This window comes from Salvelinus alpinus, chromosome 23 (assembly GCF_045679555.1).
Source record: "Salvelinus alpinus chromosome 23, SLU_Salpinus.1, whole genome shotgun sequence".
In the NCBI taxonomy this organism is placed as follows: Eukaryota; Metazoa; Chordata; class Actinopteri; order Salmoniformes; family Salmonidae; genus Salvelinus; species Salvelinus alpinus.
This window is the reverse complement of record NC_092108.1, coordinates 17,246,904-17,269,909: the sequence shown is the minus strand read 5'-3', so window position 1 is coordinate 17,269,909 and position 23,006 is coordinate 17,246,904. Positions and strand designations below refer to the sequence as shown.

Sequence of the window (23,006 nt, the reverse complement as noted above, 5' to 3'; positions counted from 1 at the left end):
AAGCATGCCCCTTTCAAAAAAATGTAACCAGGAACAGATATAGCCCTTGATTCTCTCCAGACCTGACTGCCCTTGACCAGCACAAAAACATCCTGTGCCGTTCTGCATTATCATCGAATAGCCCCTGTGATATGCAACTTTTCAGGGAAGTTAGGAACAAATATACACAGGCAGTCAGGAAAGTTAAGGCTAGCTTTTTCAAGCAGACATTTGCATCCTGTAGCACAAACTCAAAAACAGTTCTGTGACACTGTAAAGTCCATGGAGAATAAGAGCACCTCCTCCCACCTGCCCACTGCACTGAGGATAGGAAACACTGTCACCACCGATAAATCCACTATAATTGAGAATTTCAATAAGCATTTTTCTACGGCTGGCCATGCTTTCCACCTGGCTACCCCACCCCGGTCAACATCCCTGCACTCTCCACAGCAACTCGCCCAAACCTCCCCATTTCTCCTTCACCCAAATCCCAAATAGCTGATGTTCTTTATTAAAGAACTGCAAAACCTGGACCCCTACAAATCAGCCTGGCTAGACAATCTGGACCCTCTCTTTTTAAAATGATCTGTCGAAATTGTTGCAACCCCTAATACTAGCCTGTTCAACCTCTCTTTCGTATCGTCTGAGATTCCCAAAGATTGGAAAGCAGCCGCGATCATCCCCCTCTTCAAAGGGGGAGACACTCTAGACCCAAATTGCTACAGACCTATTTCTATCCTACCCTGCCTTTCTAAGGTCTTCGAAAGCCAAGTCAACAAACAGATTACCGACCATTTCTAATCCCACCGTACCTTCTCCGCTATTCAATCTGGTTTCAGAGCTGGTCAAGGGTGCACCTCAGCCACGCTCAAGTTTCTAAACGATATCATAACCGCCATCGATAAGAGACATTACTGTGCAACCGTATTCATCGACCTGGCCGAGGCTTTTGACTCTGTCAATCACCACATTCTTATTGGCAGACTCAACAGCCTTGGTTTCTCAAATGATTGCCTCGCCTGGTTCACCAACTACTTCTCTGATAGAGTTCAGAGTGTCAAATCGGAGGGCCTGTTGTCCGGACCTCTTGCAGTTTCTATGGGCGTGCCACAGGGTTAAATTCTCGGGCCGACTCTCTTCTCTGTATACATCAATGATGTCCCTCTTGCTGCTGGTGATTCTCTGATCCACCTCTACGCAGACGACACCATTCTGTATACTTCTGGCCCCTCTTTGGACACTGTGTTAACTAACCTCCAGACGAGCTTCAATGCCATACAACTCTCCGTCCGTGGCCTCCAACTGCTCTTAAATGCAAGTAAAACTAAATGCATGCTCTTCAACTGATCACTGCCCGCACCTGCCCGCCCGCCCAGCATCACTACTCTGGACGGTTCTGACTTAGAATATGTGGACAACTACAAATACCTAGGTGTCTGGTTAGACTGTAAACTCTCCTTCCAGACTCATATTAAACATGTCAGGACCCGGTGAGAGAAACAGTCACTAATAGTCGGCAGAACCCAGAAGATGAGGCAGACTCAGCAGTACTAGAGATGGTGGTTTAATAAAAGGACAAGATCTTCAGGCAAAGAATATAAATCCACCACGTCCAAAAATAAAGCCAAGAGGCACAAAATGGATATCCTCCAAAAGACAAAGAAACTCCACAAAGTGGTAAAAACAGCAGGGAAAAACAAACCTCAAAAGACTACTCAAAAATACACAAGCACTAAACCAGAGAACCTCTGGAAAATCCAATAAGATAAATATATGTTCACAACAAGGCTGGGGCTGGGTGCTAACATACAAACACTGAGGAAAGAACTGAGGAACACACAGGGTTTAAATACTAACAAGGGAACGACACACAGGTGCAAACAATAATTAGAGCAAGGAAAAAACAAAAGGTACAAAAAAGGTGCAATGGGGACATCTAGTGACCAAAACCTGAACAGTCCTGGCCAAAACCTGACAAAACATCTCAAATCCAAAATTAAACCTAGAACCGGCTTCGTATTTCGCAACAAAGCAACCTTCACTCATGCTGCCAAACATACCCTCGTAAAACTGACCATCCTACTGATCCTCGACTTCGGCGATGTCATCTATAAAATAGCCTCCAACACTCTACTCAACAAATTTGATGCAGTCTATCACAGTGCCATCCGTTTTGTCACCAAAGCCCCATATATCACCCACCACTGCGACCTGTACGCTCTCGTTGGCTGGCCATCGCTTCATACTCGTCGCCAAACACACTGGCTCCAGGTCATCTACAAGTCTCTGCTAGGTAAAGCCCCGCCTTATCTCAGCTCACTGGTCACCATAGCAACACCCACCCGTAGCACCCACTCCAGCAGGTATGAGGTATCTCACTGGTCACCCCCAAAGCCAATTCCTCCTTTGGCCGCCTTTCCTTCCAGTTCTCTGCTGCCAATGACTGGAACGAACTGCAAAAATTACTGAAGCTGGAGACCCATATCTCCCTCACTAGCTTTAAGCACCAGCTGTCAGAGCAGCTCACAGATCACTGCACCTGTCCATAGCTCATCTGTAAATAGCCCATCTAACTACCTCATCAACCATCCTGTATTTATTTATTTATCTTGCTCCTTTGCACCCCAGTATCTCTACTTGCACATTCATCTTCTGCACATCTATAATTCCAGTGTCTAATTGCTATATTGTAATTACTTCGCCACCATGGCCTATTTATTGCCTTACCTCCCTTATCTTACCTCATTTGCACTCACAGGTTTTTATTTTCTTCAACTGTATTATTGACTGTATGTTTGTTTATTCCATGTGTAACTCTGTGTTGTTGTATGTGTCGAACTGCTGTCCTTTATCTTGGCCAGGTCGCAGAACAAAAGAGAAGACCTAGAAATCTTTTGACCAGACAGTACAGCTGTTCCATTAACCAATTTAACCTCCTGTAGTTCTATTTGTTGTGTTAACCTGTCTGTTCTCGCTGTTTCTGTCTGTCTGCAGTGACGTTGTTGGACTCCATGTCTGCTCTGGGAGACCTGGGCTGGGAGGCATACCCTGCAGAGGGGGTGAGTAACACTGTGACGTCTGAGGCAGCCATACGGGATCCCTTCAACCCCGATCCACACGCGCACACACACAGACACACAGCGGGAGAGAGAGACAGAGAGAGAGAGGGGGAGAGCGAGAAATAAAAAGAAAGAGAGAGAGATGTATGACCAAATATATGACCATATTAGAGACTCGTATTTCCCTCAAATTACACAGACCCACAAAGAATTTTAAATCAAATCCAATTTTGATAAACTCCCATATCTATTGGGTGAAATATCACAGTGTGCCATCCCAGCAGCAAGATTTGTGACCTGTTGCCACAAGAAAAGGTCAAGCAGTGAAGAACAAACACCGTTGTAAATACAACCCATATTTATGTTTATTTATTTTCCCTTTTGTACTTTAACTATCTTCACATTGTTACAAAACTCTATATAACCATAATATGACATTTGAAATGTCTCTAGTCCTTTGGAACTTTTGTGAGTGTAATGTTTACTGTTAATTACTGATTGTTTATTATCCATTTCACTTGCTTTAGCAATGTAAACATGTGTTTCCCATGCCAATGAAGGCCTTTGAATTTTGAGAGAGAGAGAGAGAGAGAGAGAGGGAGAGAGAGGGAGAGCGAGTGAGGGAAAGAGCGAGAAGGAGAGAGAGAGAGAGAGAGAGAGAGAGAGAGAGAGAGAGAGAGAGAGAGAGAGAGAGAGAGAGATGACTTCTAGCTATATCTGGAGTCTGGAGGGGGAATTTACAAATTATTCGCTGGCTTCATTTTTTTGCCAGCCGCGATTTGGGTAGGGGGTGCATATTGTTATGTAACACCGGCGTTGGGTTGTGTAACAGGTTGTGATTTGGGTAGGGGGTGCATATTGTTATGTAACAAAGGCGTTGGGTTGTGTAACAGGCTGTGATTTGGGGAGGGGGTGCATATTGTTATGTAACACCGGTGTTGGGTTGTGTAACAGGCTGTGATTTGGGGAGGGGGTGCATATTGTTATGTAACGCCGGCGTTGGGTTGTGTAACAGGCTGTGATTTGGGAAGGGGGTGCATATTGTTATGTAACGCCGGCGTTGGGTTGTGTAACAGGGTGTGATTTGGGCAGGGGGTGCATAGTGTTATGTAACACCGGCGTTGGGTTTTGTAATAGGCTGTGATTTGGGGAGGGGGATGCATATTGTTATGTAACACCGGCGTTGGGTTGTGTAACAGGCTGTGATTTGGGCAGGGGGTGCATATTGTTATGTAACACCGGCGTTGGGTTGTGTAACAGGCTGTGATTTGGGGAGGGGGTGCATATTGTTATGTAACACCGGCGTTGGGTTGTGTAACAGGCTGTGATTTGGGGAGGGGGTGCATATTGTTATGTAACACCGGCGTTGGGTTGTGTAACAGGCTGTGATTTGGGGAGGGGGTGCATATTATTATGTAACACCGGCGTTGGGTCGTGTAACAGGCTGTGATTTGGGGAGGGGGTGCATATTGTTATGTAAACCCGGAGTTGGGTTGTGTAACAGGCTGTGATTTGGGGAGGGGGTGCATATTGTTATGTAACACCGGCGTTGGGTCGTGTAACAGGCTGTGATTTGGGGAGGGGGTGCATATTGTTATCTAACACCGGCGTTGGGTCGTGTAACAGGCTGTGATTTGGGGAGGGAGTGCATATTGTTATGTAACACCGGCGTTGGGTTGTGTAACAGGCTGTGATTTGGGGAGGGGGTGCATATTGTTATGTAACACCGGCATTGGGTTGTGTAACAGGCTGTGATTTGGGGAGGGGGTGCATATTGTTATGTAACACTGGCGTTGGGTTGTGTAACAGGCTGTGATTTGGTGAGGGGTTGCATGTTGTTATGTAACACCGGCATTGGGTTGTGTAACAGGCTGTGATTTGGGGAGGGGTTGCATGTTGTTATGTAACACTGGCGTTGGGATGTGTAACAGGCTGTGATTTGGGGAGGGGGTGCATATTGTTATCTAACACCGGCATTGGGTTGTGTAACAGGCTGTGATTTGGGGAGGGGGTGCATATTGTTATGTAACACCGGCGTTGGGTTGTGTAACAGGCTGTGATTTGGGGAGGGGGTGCATATTATTATGTAACACCGGCGTTGGGTCGTGTAACAGGCTGTGATTTGGGGAGGGGGTGCATATTGTTATGTAAACCCGGCGTTGGGTTGTGTAACAGGCTGTGATTTGGGGAGGGGGTGCATATTGTTATGTAACACCGGTGTTGGGTTGTGTAACAGGCTATGATTTGGGGATGGGGTGCATATTGTTATGTAACACCGGCGTTGGGTTGTGTAACAGGCTGTGATTTGGGCAGGGGGTGCATATTGTTATGTAAACCCGGCGTTGGGTTGTGTAACAGGCTGTGATTTGGGGGGGGGGTGCATATTGTTATGTAACACCGGCGTTGGGTTGTGTAACAGGCTGTGATTTGGGGAGGGGGTGCATATTGTTATGTAACACCGGCGTTGGGTTGTGTAATAGGCTGTGATTTGGGGAGGGGGATGCATATTGTTATGTAACACCGGCGTTGGGTTGTGTAACAGGCTGTGATTTGGGCAGGGGGTGCATATTGTTATGTAACACCGGCGTTGGGTTGTGTAATAGGCTGTGATTTGGGGAGGGGGATGCATATTGTTATGTAACACCGGCGTTGGGTTGTGTAACAGGCTGTGATTTGGGCAGGGGGTGCATATTGTTATGTAACACCGGCGTTGGGTTTTGTAATAGGCTGTGATTTGGGCAGGGGGTGCATATTGTTATTTAAACCCGGCGTTGGGTTGTGTAACAGGCTGTGATTTGGGGAGGGGGTGCATATTGTTATGTAACACCGGCGTTGGGTTGTGTAACAGGCTGTGATTTGGGTAGGGGGTGCATATTATTATGTAACACCGGCGTTGGGTTGTGTAACAGGCTGTGATTTGGGGAGGGGGTGCATATTGTTATGTAACACCGGTGTTGGGTTGTGTAACAGGCTATGATTTGGGGAGGGGGTGCATATTGTTATGTAACTCTGGCGTTGGGTTGTGTAACAGGCTGTGATTTGGGGAGGGGTTGCATATTGTTATGTAACACTGGCGTTGGGTTGTGTAACAGGCTGTGATTTGGGGACGGGGTGCATATTGTTATGTAACACCGGCGTTGGGTTGTGTAACAGGCTGTGATTTGGGCAGGGGGTGCATATATTTATGTAACACCGGCATTGGGTTGTGTAACAGGCTGCTGTGAAGGCAACAACCCAGGGAGTATCAGAATGCCAGAATGATGCCTCGTTAAAACACAAGAGAGGAATGGAGAGAAGGAGTGAATGAATGAACGAATGAATGAATGAATGAATGAATGAATGAATGAATGAATGAATGAATGAATGAATGAAAAGGCATTCGGCAAGAAATTACATAGGGATGTAACCGTAGAAACCAGCTGAAGAGAAAGAGAGAGCTGAAATCTTGAGTGTTTCCTTTCTTTAACTGACGGCACCTCCATTGAATAGATTTCAGTGTGATTTCTACAACCTGATAGTTTGCTGACAACACCAAAGTTGTGGGTTCTAGCATTAAAATACTACATGCTACATGTTAAACAACTTAAAATAAAATACATATTTCAAATAGTTGAGGGAAGCTTGATTGCGACCTCAATCAAACATTTGACAGTTTGACGTACACTGTATGTATTTGACCCAAGTGTGGATAACAGTTTGATAAAGACCACAGTATCTAACACCCATCTTGATGATTCAAGGCTCCTGCTTTGTGCCACTGGCTGAGTGCTTAAGATAGGAGAAGAGTTACAGGTACTTACATCAGATGACAAAGGACACACAGGCTGGCTGAGTCACTCCACAGCAACAGAAGATATCAACAGGCTGGCTGAGTTACTCCACAGAAACAGGAGATAACAACATGCTGGCTGAGTCACTCCAGAGAAACAGGAGATAACAAAAGGCATGATGATATCCTCCTTACCTGTATTACCCTGCCTGAGGTAACCTGAGGAAATAGAGTAAGAGAGAGAGAGAAATGAGGGTGGAGAGAGAGTGAGGGATATATATATATATATATATATACAGTTGAAGTCGGAGGTTTACATACACTTAGGTTGGAGTCATTAAATCTCATTTTTAAATCATCCACACATGTCTTGTTAACTTCTCTTGGGTAGGGGGCAGCATTTGGAATTTTGGATGAAAAGCATGCCCAAATTAAACTGCCAGCTACTCATCCCCAGAAGATAAGATATGCATATCATTAGTAGATTTGGATAGAAAACACTCTGAAGTTTCTAAAACTGTTTGAATCATGCCTGTGAGTATAACATAACTTATTTAGCAGGCGAAACCCCGAGGACAAACCATTCAGAATCTTTTTTTTTTAGGTCACTCTCTTTTCCATTTTCATTGGGAAACCAGATTTCTAAGGGACCTTGCAGTTCCTACCGCTTCCACTGGATGTCAACAGTATTTAGAAATTGGTTGAGGTTATTCCTTTGTGTAATGAAGAAGTACGGCCATCTTGAAGGAGGGTCACTCGAAGTGTCCTGTTTGTTAGAAGCGCATGACCAGAAAGCTAGTGTCGTGTCTTTGGCTGTGCCGGATTAAGTGTGATGACATGCTATTCTATAAAATCCTTTCTCCGTAATAACTATTACCTGATTGAGCTAATCATGTAAATGTAATTAACTAGAAAGTCGGGGCACCACAAAATAATATTTATAGAGCTGTTATCTTCTGAATAAACTCTTAAAGACCTGTAATATTTTACATCAATAGCAGTCAATATTAATCGTCACCTTATTTCAGTCTCATCTGAAAGTTGTAAATTCTTGGTTATCTTCACGAACCCTGGCTAACAAGTTGAATCAGCAATACAAAATTGGGTTTAATTATTTATTTACTAAATACCTAACTAATCACACAGAATTACACATACACATAATTAATCATAACTTGATTACAAATTACGTCATAAAGGAAAACGTCCCTAGCGGGCGGAACAGATATGACAGCTTGTTACACAAAAGAAAAGGGTCTGGGTTTGAGTGAAAGAGCGGGAAGACTGAGGAACAAAGGGCGAAGCTGTGCTATCGTAAATACAATATCTTATGCATTCTAAATTACCGCCCATTTGGAAAAGGAAAATGCAATAAATATTTTCTCTGAGCTGCGCTTCGGTAGGTTGGTGGTAGATGGAAGGCCGTGTTGCCCAACCGAGTCCTTTGAAGAATGTCTCTGGTGGTCAATTGGGTACGTTGTAGTAACGTCGTTGTGTGGTAGATGGGATACTCTGTCTGTCCTATCCTAATTTACGTTTGCAGCTGCTGTTGCTAACTCAACGTCTAGGAGGTATCACTTCTATAGTGAATAAGAGTTCAAAGTTCATACCGTTCGCAACCAAAGCTCACGCTGATGTTGGCTTCGTTCTGTAGTTATTATCTGAACCATTCTGACATCGGACCGTCGTCCTCACATCCTCGGGAACAGATGGTTAAATTTTCGTCAATGGCTTATATAGTGGAGGGAGAAAAGGGGTGTGTTTCATAATTTACAACCTAGGTCTCTTCACGTGGGCGGGCCACTGAGTTGGGCCTAATTGACTCATGAAAACCCAATTCTCACATTTTAGAAGCTAAAATCACATTTCATCCCATCACGACTAATTTCATATTCAAACACTTGAATTGAACAACAATTCCATGTGAATCGGATAACTCTGATGTGTAGACTTTCTACAGTAGAGTTTATGTCATTCTATCATTGATGAGAATGTGCCAGATGACAACCGAACTGACATAATATACCTTAAGTACCACCGCATATGTTCAATTGGTCGGATTACCAGAATATAGCTCATTTCCCCCCAACTTCTGATGTTCCCAGAATCTCTATGTTAACCAAGGGGTTTTCTAATGTCACATCAGTAGAGTAGGGAGAGGAAAAAGGGGGGAAGAGGTATTTATGACTGTCATAAACGTACCCCCAGGCCAAAGTCATGACACTAGCTACATTTGGTTTTAATCCTGTTTTGAACACAGATCATCCCGTCTTCAATTTTCTTGATTATTTACGTTAAAAAATACCTAAAGTTGTATTGCAAAAGTAGTTAGACATTTTTGGGCAAAGTTTACAGGTAACCTTTGAGATATTTTGTAGTCACGTTTCACAATTTGGAACCGGTGTTTTTCTGGATCAAACGCGCCAAATAAATGGACATTTTGGATATATATCGACGGCTTTAATCGAACAAAAGGACCATTTGTGATGTTAATGGGACATATTGGAGTGCCAACAACAGAAGCTCGTCAAAGGGAAGGCATGAATTATATTTTTGTGTCGCGCCTGCAGGGTTGAAATATGCTTCTCTCTCTTTGTTTACAATGGTGCTATCCTCAGATAATAGCATCGTTTGCTTTCGCCGAAAAACCTATTTGAATTCTGACATGGTGGCTGGATTCACAACCAGTGTAGCTTTAATTTGGTATCTTTCATGTGTGATTTAATGAAAGTTAGATTTTTATAGTAAATTTTATAGTCCCACATACCCTAGTGAGGTTAACAAACTATAGTATTGGCAAGTCGGTTAGGACATCTACTTTGTGCATGACACAAGTAATTTTTCTAACAATTGTTTACAGACAGATTATTTCACTTATAATTCACTGTGTCACAATTCCAATGGGTCAGAAGTTTACATACACTAAGTTGACTGTGCCTTTAAACAGCTTGGAAAATTCCAGAAAATTATGTCATGGCTTTAGAAGCTTCTGATAGGCTAATTGACATAATTTGAGTCAATTGGAGGTGTACCTGTGGATGTATTTCAAGGCCTACCTTCAAACTAAGTGCCTCTTTGCTTGACATCATGGGAAAATCAAAAGAAATCAGCCAAGACCTCAGAAAAACATTTGTGGACCTCCACAAGTCTGGTTCATCCTTGGGAGCAATTTCCAAACACGCGAAGGTACCACGGTCATCTGTTTTCAAACAACAGTACGCAAGTATAAACACCATGGGACCACGCAGCTGTCATACCGCTCAGGAAGGAGACGCCTTCTGTCTCTTAGAGATGAACGCACTTTGGTGCGAAAAGTGCAAATCAATCCCAGAACAACAGCAAAGGACCTTGTGAACCTGCTGGAGGAAACAGGTACAAAAGTATCTATATCCACAGTAAAACGAGTCCTATATCGACATAACATGAAAGGCCACTCAGCAAGGAAGAAGCCACTGCTCCAAAACTGCCATAAAAAAAGCCAGACTATGTTATTTTTTTCAGAGACAATGACAAACACCTGCCTCTGATTGAGAACCATATTAGGCCAAACAACAAACCCAACATAGAAACACAAAACATAGAATGCCCACCCAGCTCACGTCTTGACCAACTAAACAAAGACTAAACAAAGGAAATAAGGTCAGGAACGTGACAGGCAGCTAGAAAGCCGGTGACGTCGACCACCGAACGCCGCCCGAACAAGGAGAGGGATCGACTTCGGCGGAAGTCGTGACACAAACCAAAACAAAGGCAGAGTCTTCTCATGCTTTGTTGACTTCAAAAATGCTTCTGACTTAATTTGGCATGAGGGCCTGCTATACAAATTGATAGAAAGTTGTGTTTTGGGAAAAACATACAACATTATAAAATCCATGTACACAACAACAAGTGTGCAGTTAAAATAGGCCAAAAAAACACACATTTCTTTCCACAGGGCCATGGGGTGAGACAGGGATGTACCTTAAGCCCACCCTCTTCAACATAAATATCAACGAATTACAGAGGGCACTCGAACAGTCTGCAGAAACTGGCCTCAGCCTACTAGAATCTGAAGTCAAATGTCTACTGTTTGCTGGTGCTTCTGTCCCCAACCAAGGAGGGCCTACAGCAGCACCTAGAAGTTCTGCACAGATTCTGTCAGACCTGGGCCCTGACAGTAAATCTCAGTAAGACCAAAATAATGGTGTTCTATAAAAGGTCCAGATTCCAGGACCACAAATACACATTCCATCTAGACACTGTTGCCCTAGATTTGATTGTATTTGATTTTAGAGCACACAAAAAACTATACATACCTCGGCCTAAACATCAGCACCACAGGTAACTTCCACAAAGCTGTGAACGATCTGAGAGACAAGAAGGGCCTTTTATGCCATCAACAGGAACATAACATGACATACCAATTAGGATCTGGCAAAAAATTATTGAATCAGTTATCGAACCCATTGCCCTTTATGGTTGTGAGGTCTGGGGTCTGCTCACCAACCAATAATTCACAAAATGAGACACACACCAAATTGAGACATTGCATACAGAATTCTGCAAAAATATCCTCTGTGTGCAACGTAAACCACCAAATAATGCATGCAGAGCAGAATAAGGCCAATAACTGCTAATTATTAAAATCCAGAAAATAGCTGTTCAATTCTACCACCGCCTAAAAGGAAGCGATTCCTGAACCTTCCATAATAAAGCCATCACCTACAGAGAGATGAACCTGGAGAAGAGTCCCCTAAGCAAGCTGGTCCTGGGACTCTGTTCACAAAGACAAACAGACCCCACAGAGCCCCAGGACAGCAACACAAATAGACCAAACCAAATAAGAAGAAAACAAAAAGATTATTACGTGACACATTGGAAACAATTAACAAAAATTAGAGCAAACTAGAATGCTATTTGGCGCTAAACAGAGAGTACACAATGGAAGAATAGCTGACCACTGTGACTGACCCAAAATTAAGTAAAGCTTTGACTATGTACAGACTCAGTGAGCATTGCTAAGGCAGACCTGGCTCTTAAGTGAAGACAGGCTATGTGTACACTGCCAACAAAATGAGGTGGAAACTGAGCTGACTTCCTAACCTCCTGCCAAATGTATGACCATATTAGAGACACATATTTCCCTCACATTACACAGACCCACAAAGAATTCCAAAACAAATCCAATTTTGATAAACTCCTATATCTATTGGGTGAAATATCACAGTGTGCCATCCCAGCAGCAGGATTTTTGACCTGTTGCCACAAGAAAAGGGCAACCAGTGCAGAAGAAACACCATTGTAAAAACAACCCACGTTTATGTTTATTTATTTTCCCTTTTGTACTTTAACTATTTGCACTTCGCTACAACACTGTATATATACATAATAAAATGGCAATCAGTGAAGAACAAACACCATTGTAAAGACAAACCATATTTATTTATTTTCCATTTTGTACTTTATCCATTTGCACATCGCTACAGCACTGTATATAGACATAATATGACATTTGAAATGTCTTTATTCTTTTGGAACTTGTGTGAGTGTAATATTTACTGTTCATTTCACTTTTGTTTATCCATTTCACTTGCTTTGGCAATCTAAACATATGTTTCCTATTCCAATAAATCCCCTTTAATTGAATTGAGATAGAGAGAGAGATAGAGAAAGGAGAGGGGGATGGAGGGAGGGAAGATGGGAGAGAAAGAGATACACATTTAGAGTTGAATGGTGCAAGATAAACATCAAGTTTAATTAAGCAGCAGTTATAACCAAACCATTTCCATGCATACATCTTTTCACGGCTTTTCTTTCTTTCAAGAAACAAACGTTTAGGCTGTCACAGAGTCCTACTGGTGGCAGCGACTCTATGAAACTGAGACACACATTATAGACTTCACTCCCCCTCTCTCACTCTCCAGGATAACAGAGGGAAGATAGTGGGAAATTGGGGGATAAGGGAGACATTTAACATTTGTCATTTAGCAGACCATCTTATCCAGAGCATCAACAGATTTTTCACTTAGTCCGCTCGGCTACCTGCCCTCGGAGAGAGCGCTCGAGAGAGAGAAGTATAGCTGAGGCACTGAGCAGAGAGACTTCCTTGATTGTGTATGGAGCTGTTTCAATTTGAAGGAATCTGTTCATTGTCAGACTGTTTGGTCTAGTGGCCACGTGGATTTCTTTACAGTCCCTCTACCTAAGGAATTGTTCACTTTACTGCTTAGATTCATTTGCTTTAATCTAAATCACCATATCCTTTCCACAGCTTTTTTTTATGTTGAACTGTAGCATAGTCCTGAAAGACCTTTAAGGAGAGCTGTGAGGGACCTGTTAATCTCTCGTGGACAGACTACGTAAACATAAATGGTGTCGAGCATCTGACCAAATTACGCAAGATTTTAGTTCTGGGTTAAATGAGAATAGGGACCTGTAAGATTCTAACAAACCGGTAGCATAAAATTATACTTATCAATGTTTTATGTCTGTTGTTTCCTCCCACACCAATAAATATGAGAAAATCAACCAAACACCTAACTCAAACACCATACTGTGTAAGGTTCTGCTTTTCTTTTCTTAGTCAACCTTGTGTTCTTTTTCTTTGTGTTCTTGAATGTAGCCCTGTTTCTTTGTTCTGGAACGTAGCCCTGTCTTTCATTTTTGTTCATTGATTTCACCTGTGTTTGTTTCTCACCTGGTCTCATCAGCTCCCTATTTAGTTCAGTTCTTTCTGTGAGATATTGTTTGTTTTTGACTGCCTACCTGTGTTTGACCATAGCCTGCGACCACGATTCCTGCCTTCTGCGGCTTAATAAACATCTTAATAAACAAGCCTTAATAAACATCTGCCGCGCTCTGCGCGTGCATCTTCACCTCTTTTCTCCCTGAGTATTCAGTACATAGTGTTTGCTTTCAATCTAAACAAAATAATTCTGAAATGATGAATATGGATGATGCTGTCCAATTTTCCCACCAGTGTTTGGTAGGAAAATACTATTTTTGTGAACCAGAGAGAACTATTTAGACAGGTTGGAGGGTTTAGACACTCTCTCTCAATCATCACACACACACAATCAGTGAAACTGTTGCTATAGCGATGGCAGTTTGGTCTGACTTCTAATTAGCATTCTGGACTAAACTTTAATCTCTGAGTGTTCCAATCCCTTGGCCAATCACAATGAAACTGACCCGATTGCTTTGAAGTGTGGCAAAACTGTTGGATCAGGGCTTGGGTTCAACCAATCATTCAACCCTCGCAATAATCTGGTAGTTACAGATACTTACACACAATTGGTCATCAAACTCAAACAACGTCTGTCAGAGAGAAAAGAGTAGGGGAGGGGGCGATCCCAAGAAATTAATAAAGATATGGGCAGTGTGTAACTGTTTTCTATCCCTCGGCAGAAACGCCCCCGTTGTGTGACATAAATGGGTCGCTCAGACTCCGGCACACATCTGGCTTTGGGCGGGCCATATTAAGTCTGACCAGCGGGGGTTAAGTGGCGGTGGATTGAGTCCGAGAGACAGCTATCCAGCCGAGGCCATATCTGAACGGTGGAAATGTCTGTCTCTGTGACCTGCCTGCAGATTCCGGGGTCAGAGTTCAATTAAATAATCCCCCTCATATGAAACACAGGATCCAGAGACCTACATACTGCTCCTCCTGCTCCACACTCTCAACGTCAGCTCTGAGAGAAATAAACAAAACGTCATAAAGCACTCCTTATCCCTCAATAACTTTGAAGATGCTAAGGGGGACTCTGCTTCAGTCTGTTGTAGTACTTTGTGTGAAATGCGTCCAGCTTTTGCCTGCTTGTCGTCCCATCAAGTTAAATGACCCTCAAAATCAGAGCATTGGCTTCCTAGTCACAAACTCCCTCGTCTTTCTCTCTCCTGTCTTCACCTTCCCTCTTTCTATCTTCCTCTTCCCTGTCTCTTTCCTGTCTCTTCCCTGTCTCAAACTGCTTCGTCACCCCCCGCCCCAACACTCTATGCATCCCATCCGAGTCAAATGACAGGGAAAGTTTCACAGTTTCCTTGACCAGAAAATTACGACTGTGTGAGATTTACATGCTGAAATGTGATATGTGTTCGTCAATCATTAGTCTATACAATGAGGTGGTCTGTGCATCTCCTCACCCCAAATTAGATTCATACTGAGATGGCTCGTTGTGTGTGTGTGTTTGTGTGAGTGAGTGTGTGTGTGTGCGTGCGTTCATACGTAAATGCGCTTGTGTGTATGTATGCGCACGTGTGTGTTTTAACCTGGCTGTCTGCCTCCCCTCTTTGGTCTCTGAAACTCTATGAAACCACGCTGGTTTATTTTCCTTTCCTTGAAGGAATAGAAATGTTTTCTCTCATGCGAGAAGTGTTCTCACTTACTGCTCTGAGCACGAGTGGAAACAGATGGCAACAGATGATGGGAGACAAAGTAGCTCTGTGTCTCTCTCTCTGTCTCTCTCTGTGTCTCTCTCTGTCTCTCTCTCTCTGTGTCTCTCTCTGTCTCTCTCTCTCTCTGTCTCTCTCTCTCTCTGTCTCTCTCTCTCTCTCTTTCTCTCTCTCTCTGTGTCTCTCTCTCTCTCAAATCAAATCAAATCAAATTGTATTGGTCACATACACACGGTTAGCAGATGTTAATGTGAGTGTAACGAAATGCTGTGCTTCTAGTTCTGACTGTGCAGTCATATCTAACAAGTAATCTAACAATTCCACAACAACTACCTTATACACACAAGTGTAAAGGAATGAATAAGAATATGTACATAAAAATATATGGATGAGCGATGGCCGTGCAGCATAGGCAAGATGCAGTAGATGGTATAGAGTACAGTATACATATGAGATGAGTAATGTAGGGTATGTAAACATTATATAAAGTGGCATTGTTTAAAGTGACTAGAGATACATTTATTACATCCAATTTTTCCATTATTAAAGTGGCTAGAGTTGAGTCAGTATGTTGGCAGCAGCCACTCAATGTTAGTGATGGCTGTTTAACAGTCTGATGGCCTTGAGATAGAAGCTATTTTTCAGTCTCCCGGTCCCAGCTTTGATTTTTTATTTATTTTTTATTTTTTATTTATTTCACCTTTATTTAACCAGGTAGGCTAGTTGAGAACAAGTTCTCATTTGCAACTGCGACCTGGCCAAGATAAAGCATAGCAGTGTGAACAGACAACACAGAGTTACACATGGAGTAAACAATAAACAAGTCAATAACATGGTAGAAAAAAAGAGAATCTATATACAATGTGTGCAAAAGGCATGAGGTAGGCAATAAATCGAATAATTACAATTTAGCAGATTAACACTGGAGTGATAAATCATCAGATGATCATGTGCAAGAAGAGATACTGGTGTGCAAAAGAGCAGAAAAGTAAATAAATAAAAGCAGTATGGGTGGTGAGGTAGGTAAATTGGGTGGGTAGTTTACAGATGGACTATGTACAGCTGCAGCGATCGGTTAGCTGCTCGGATAGCAGATTTTTAAAGTTGTTGAGGGAGATAAAAGTCTCCAACTTCAGAGATTTTTGCAATTCGTTCCAGTCGCAGGCAGCAGAGAACTGGAAGGAAAGGCGTCCAAATGAGGTTTTAGCTTTAGGGATGATCAGTGAGATACACCTGCTGGAGCGCGTGCTGCGGGTGGGTGTAGCCATCGTGACCAGTGAACTGAGATAAGGCGGCACTTTACCTAGCATAGCCTTGTAGATGACCTGGAGCCAGTGGGTCTGACGACGAACATGTAGCGAGGGCCAGCCGACTAGGGCATACAGGTCGCAGTGGTGGGTCGTATAAGGTGCTTTAGTAACAAAACGAATGGCACTGTGATAAACTGCATCCAGTTTGCTGAGTAGAGTGTTGGAAGCTATTTTGTAGATGACATCGCCGAAGTCGAGGATCGGTAGGATAGTCAGTTTTACTAGGGTAAGTTTGGCGGCGTGAGTGAAGGAGGCTTTGTTGCGGAATAGAAAGCCGATTCTTGATTTGATTTTGGATTGTAGATGTTTGATATGAGTCTGGAAGGAGAGTTTGCAGTCTAGCCAGACACCTAGGTACTTATAGATGTCCACATATTCTAGGTCGGAGCCGTCCAGGGTGGTGATGCTAGTCGGGCGTGCGGGTGCAGGCAGCGAACGGTTGAAAAGCATGCATTTGGTTTTACTAGCGTTTAAGAGCAGTTGGAGGCCACGGAAGGAGTGTTGTATGGCATTGAAGCTCGTTTGGAGGTTAGATAGCACAGTGTCCAAGGAAGGGCCGGAAGTATATAGAATGGTGTCGTCTGCGTAGAGGTGGATCAGGGAATCGCCCGCAGCAAGAGCAACATCATTGATGTATACAGAGAAAAGAGTCGGCCCGAGAATTGAACCCTGTGGTACCCCCATAGAGACTGCCAGAGGACCGGACAACATGCCCTCCGATTTGACACACTGAACTCTGTCTGCAAAGTAGTTGGTGAACCAGGCAAGGCAGTCATTAGAAAAACCGAGGCTACTGAGTCTGCCGATAAGAATATGGTGATTGACAGAGTCGAAAGCCTTGGCCAGGTCGATGAAGACGGCTGCACAGTAATGTCTTTTATCGATGGCGGTTATGATATCGTTTAGTACCTTGAGCGTGGCTGAGGTGCACCCGTGACCGGCTCGGAAACCGGATTGCACAGCGGAGAAGGTACGGTGGGATTCGAGATGGTCAGTGATCTGTTTGTTGACTTGGCTTTCGAAGACCTTAGATAGGCAGGGCAGGATGGATATAGGTCTGTAACAGTTTGGGTCCAGGGTGTCTCCCCCTTTGAAGAGGGGGATGACCGCGGCAGCTTTCCAATCCTTGGGGATCTCAGATGATACGAAGGAGAGGTTGAACAGGCTGGTAATAGGGGGTGCGACAATGGCGGCGGACAGTTTCAGAAATAGGGGGTCCAGATTGTCAAGCCCAGCTGATTTGTATGGGTCCAGGTTTTCCAGCTCTTTCAGAACATCTGCTATCTGGATTTGGGTAAAGGAGAAGCTGGGGAGGCTTGGGCGAGTAGCAGCGGGGGGGGCGGGGCTGTTGGCCAAGGTTGGAGTCGCCAGGAGGAAGGCATGGCCAGCCATTGAGAAATGCTTGTTGAAGTCTTCGATTATCACGGATTTATCGGTGGTGACCGTGTTACCTAGCCTCAGTGCAGTGGGCAGCTGGGAGGAGGTGCTCTTGTTCTCCATGGACTTTACAGTATCCCAGAACTTTTTGGAGTTAGAGCTACAGGATGCGAATTTCTGCTTGAAAAAGCTGGCCTTTGCTTTCCTGACTGACTGCGTGTATTGGTTCCTGACTTCCCTGAACAGTTGCATATCGCGGGGGCTCTTCGATGCTATTGCAGTTCGCCACAGGATGTTTTTGTGCTGGTCGAGGGCAGTCAGGTCTGGAGTGAACCAAGGGCTATATCTGTTCTTGGTTCTGCATTTTTTGAACGGAGCATGCTTGTCTAATATGGTGAGGAAGTAACATTTAAAGAATGACCAGGCATCCTCAACTGACGGGATGAGGTCAATATCCTTCCAGGGTACCCGGGCCAGGTCGATTAGAAAGGCCTGCTCGCAGAAGTGTTTTAGGGAGCGTTTGACAGTGATGAGGGGTGGTCGTTTGACCGCGGACCCGTGGCGGATACAGGCAATGAGGCAGTGATCGCTGAGATCTTGATTGAAGACAGCAGAGGTGTATTTGGAGGGCAGGTTGGTCAGGATAATGTCTATTAGGGTGCCCATGTTTACGGATTTAGGGTTGTACCTGGTGGGTTCCTTGATGATTTGTGTGAGATTGAGGGCATCAAGCTTGGATTGTAGGACTGCTGGGGTGTTAAGCATATCCCAGTTTAGGTCACCTAACAGAACAAACTCTGAAGCTAGATGGGGAGCGATCAATTCACAGATGGTGTCCAGGGCACAGCTGGGAGCTGAGGGGGGTCGGTAGCAGGCGGCAACAGTGACAGACTTATTTCTGGAGAGATTAATTTTTAAAATTAGAAGTTCGAACTGTTTGGACATAGACCTGGAAAGTATGACAGAACTTTGCAGGCTATCTCTGCAGTAGATTGCAACTCCTCCCCCTTTGGCAGTTCTATCTTGACGGAAAGTGTTATAGTTGGGTATGGAAATCTCCGAATTTTTGGTGGCCTTCCTAAGCCAGGATTCGGACACGGCAAGGACATCAGGATTGGCAGAGTGTGCTAAAGCGGTGAGTAAGGCAAACTTAGGGAGGAGGCTTCTGATGTTGACATGCATGAGGCCAAGGCTTTTTCGATCACAGAAGTCAACAAATGAGGGTGACTGGGGACATGCAGGGCCTGGGTTTACCTCCACATCACCCGAGGAACAGAGGAGTAGTAGGATGAGGGTGCGGCTAAAGGCTATCAAAACTGGTCGCCTAGAGCGTTGGGGACAAAGAATAAAAGGAGCAGATTTATGGGCGTGGTAGAATAGATTCTGGGCATAATGTGCAGACAGGGGTATGGAGGGGCGCGGGTACAGCGGAGGCAAGCCCAGGCACTGGGTGATGATAAGAGAGGTTGTATCTCTGGACATGCTGGTCTCAATGGGTGAGGTCACCGCATGTGTGGGGGGTGGGACAAAGGGGGTATCAGAGGTACGGAGAGTGGAACTACAGGGTCCATTGCAAACCAAAACAATGATAATGAAAACTAGCCTGAACAACAGTATGCAAGGCATATTGATATTTGAGAGAGACATACAATAAGGCATAAAGTGATTGCAGGTCTTGATTGGGAGAGCTAGCTAAAACAACAGGTAAGATAACAGCAGCAATAACAGGGTGCTAGTCTAACACAGCAACAACAGGTAAAAATGGCGACGACTAGGCAGAGAGGGTCGGATTAACTACACACAGATCCTGAGTTAAAGCACAGAGCCGACAGATAAAACACAAATAAACAGAATGGAGTACCGTGAATTAATGGACAGTCAAGCATGCATCAGCTATGTAGCCAAGTGATCATAGTGTCCAGGGGGCAGCCGTAGATGGAGCAGGGAGGCCTCCACTAAGCTAGCACGCGGCGTTTAAAGTTAGTAGCCCGGGGGGTGGTCTGCTCAGACGGAGGGGGTCTGCTCAGACGTGGTCGTGTCGACAGAGAATCCAGAGAATCCAAGCCGAATGGCGAAAGAGAGGTTGTGAATTGTAGAATTGTGTTTGCTAACTGGTGCTAGCTTCGTGGCAGTGGCGCTAACTGCGCTAGCTGCAAGCTAGCTGTGAGGATCAGAAGTAGTGGCTCAGGGATTACGGCAGGAATCCGGCGTTGTTGTCGAGAGACAGTCCGATGCTGGTAAATTGGTGAGTAATATCCAGGCTAAATACAGGGCTGGTGTCTGTGCAGAAGGTAAAAGCTACTAGCAGCGGCAAAAAAATGGCTAAATTAGCTTGTAGCTGATTTAGACCAGTTGTGATGGATTGGCAGGGCTCTGTGTCGGCAAAAAAAAGGTCCAGTCCAATTGGCAAAAGAGGTATTGTAGCCCAAGAGTTCGCTGGTAGACCTCTTCGGCTAGCCGGCAGATGGGCCTAGCTCGAGGCTAGCTCAAGGCTAACTGGTGCTTGCTTCGGGACAGAGGTGTTAGCCAGTAGTAGCCACTCGGTTGCAGCTAGCTAGCTGTGATAATACGGTGTAATTGTCCAGAGCATGCGTCAGGAATCCGGTGATGTGGTAGAGAAAAAGCAGTCCTATATGCTCTGGTGCACCTGTACTGACCTCGCCTTCTGGATGATAGCGGGGTGAACAGGCAGTGGCTCGGGTGGTTGTTGTCCTTGATGATCTTTTTGGCCTTCCTGTGACATCGGGTGGTGTAGGTGCCCTGGAGGGCAGGTACTACCCTCTGGAGAGCCTTGCGGTTGTGGGCGGACCAGTTGCCGTACCAGGCGGTGATACAGCCCGAAAGGATGCTCTCGATTGTGCATCTGTAAAAGTTTTTGAGTGTTTTCGGTGACAAGCCAAATTTCTTCAATCTCCTGAGGTTGAAGAGGCGCTGTTGCGCCTTCTTCACCACGCTGTCTGTGTGGGTGGACCATTTCAGTTTGTCCGTGATGTGTACGCCGAGGAACTTAAAACTTTCCACCTTCTCCACTACTGTCCTGTCGATGTGGATAGGGGGGCTGCTCCATCTGCTGTTTCCTGAAGTCCACGATCATCTCCTTTGTTTTGTTGACGGTGAGTGAGGTTATTTTCCTGACACCACACTCAGAGGGCCCTCTCCTCCTCCCTGTAGGCCGTCTCGTCGTTGTTGGTAATCAACCCTACCACTGTAGTGTCGTCTCTCTCTCTCTCTCTCTGTCTCTCATACACACACACACACACACACACACACACACACACACACACACACACACACACACACACACACACACACACACACACACACACACACACACACACACACACACACACACACACACACTTAAACTCTTGAACACACTGCACGTGGACATGCAAATACACATTTATGAAAACATACATACACATGCACGTACACACAATATTATGTGATTACTTAAATTTACACAAATCTTTAGTCAATTAAACACACACATACAAGACACAAACACACACACACACACCCTGACACGACCGCCCCCACCATCCTCTAACCCCCCCAACCCTCTAACCCCCTCTCTCCCTTCCTCCCCCTCTCTCTATCTCTGCAGTGGGAAGAGATCAGTGTGATGGATGAGAGGAACACTCCCATGCGTACCTATCAAGTGTGTAACGTGATGGAGGCCAGTCAGAATAACTGGCTGAGGACGCGACACATCGCCCGCGACGGAGCCCAGCGTGTCTACATCGAGATCAAGTTCACCCTCCGAGACTGTAACAGCCTGCCTGGAGTACCTGGCACCTGCAAAGAGGTCCGTCTGCTCATTGTTTACATTACTCTGTCCTGCCATGTTGACAATGTTCTGCTTATTGTTTACATTACTCTGTCCTGCCATGTTGACAATGTTCTGCTTATTGTTTACATTACTCTGTCCTGCCATGTTGACAATGTTCTGCTTATTGTTGACATTACTCTGTCCTGCCATGTTGACAATGTTCTGCGTATTGTTTACATTACTCTGTCCTACCATGTCGTCAATGTTCTGCTTCTTGTTTACATTACTCTGTCCTACCATGTCGACAATGTTCTGCTAATTGTTTACATTACTCTGTCCTGCCATGTCGTCAATGTACTGCTTATTGTTGACATTACTCTGTCCTACCATGTCGACAATGTTCTGCTTATTGTTTACATTACTCTGTCCTGCCATGTCGTCAATGTACTGCTTATTGTTGACATTACTCTGTCCTACCATGTCGACAATGTTCTGCTTATTGTTTACATTACTCTGTCCTGCCATGTTGGCAATGTTCTGCTTATTGTTGACATTACTCTGTCCTACCATGTCATCAATGTTCTTCTTGCTTTATGTTTGATGAAGGTCATAGTTGACTGAAACATCACGTTTTTAATCTTAGCCTAACCAAAGTGTGCTATTTTAAGAGAGTGTCACACGCAAAAGAGGTGATCTTTCTGTTCAAGTGTTTTTCCATAGAATATGCTAAGGCATAGCAAAACGTAAATTATTCTTCAAATATAAATGTAAATTTTTGTGTCGTCCATTCAGACTTTCAACATGTTCTACTATGAGTCTAACAACGCCAACTTGTGGTTCATCAAGGAGAGTCAGTACATCAAGATCGACACCATCGCTGCTGATGAGAGCTTCACACAGGTAAGTGGAAACACTCTGAATGTAGAGGTTACCTCTAACCACATATCTAGGATCAGCATACCCTACCCCCAATCCTAACAGGAACCATAAGGAGGATGCCAGAAGATCTGTCTCTTGACCTGTGATTACGGGCAATTTACATACAACTTACTACACATGTGGCAAAAACACAGCTGTGAAATAAAGCCTGACTATATCTTGTTTCTAGGTGGATGAAATAAACAGTGATGGAAAAAGGACCCAATTGTCATACTTGAGTAAAAGTAAAGATACCTTAATAGAAAATGACTCAAGTAAAAGTGAAAGTCATCCAGGACAATAATACTTGAGTAAATATACTTCAAAATTAAATGTAATTGATCAAATGTACTTAAGTATCAAAAGTAAAAGTATACATAATTTCAAATTCCTTATACCAGACAGCACAATTTTTATTTATTTTTAATTACGGATAGCCAGGGGCACAC

The 23,006-nt window shown here is 44.2% G+C and overlaps 1 protein-coding gene across 4 annotated transcripts in view; it reads left to right on the top strand.

Moving 5' to 3' along the window:
* Window positions 1-23,006, top strand: part of LOC139550370 (ephrin type-A receptor 3-like) — a 196,223-nt gene that overhangs the window by 40,634 nt on the left and 132,583 nt on the right. For all 4 annotated transcript variants that reach the window (XR_011670014.1, XM_071361234.1, XM_071361233.1 and 1 more), the window contains exons 2-4: window positions 2,977-3,041; window positions 21,475-21,675; window positions 22,432-22,539. Coding sequence is in view for 3 of the 4 variants with exons in the window: in XM_071361234.1 (XP_071217335.1) it covers window positions 2,977-3,041; window positions 21,475-21,675; window positions 22,432-22,539 (374 nt within the window). In the remaining variant the exon portion in view is untranslated. The remainder of the gene's footprint in view (window positions 1-2,976; window positions 3,042-21,474; window positions 21,676-22,431; window positions 22,540-23,006) is intronic.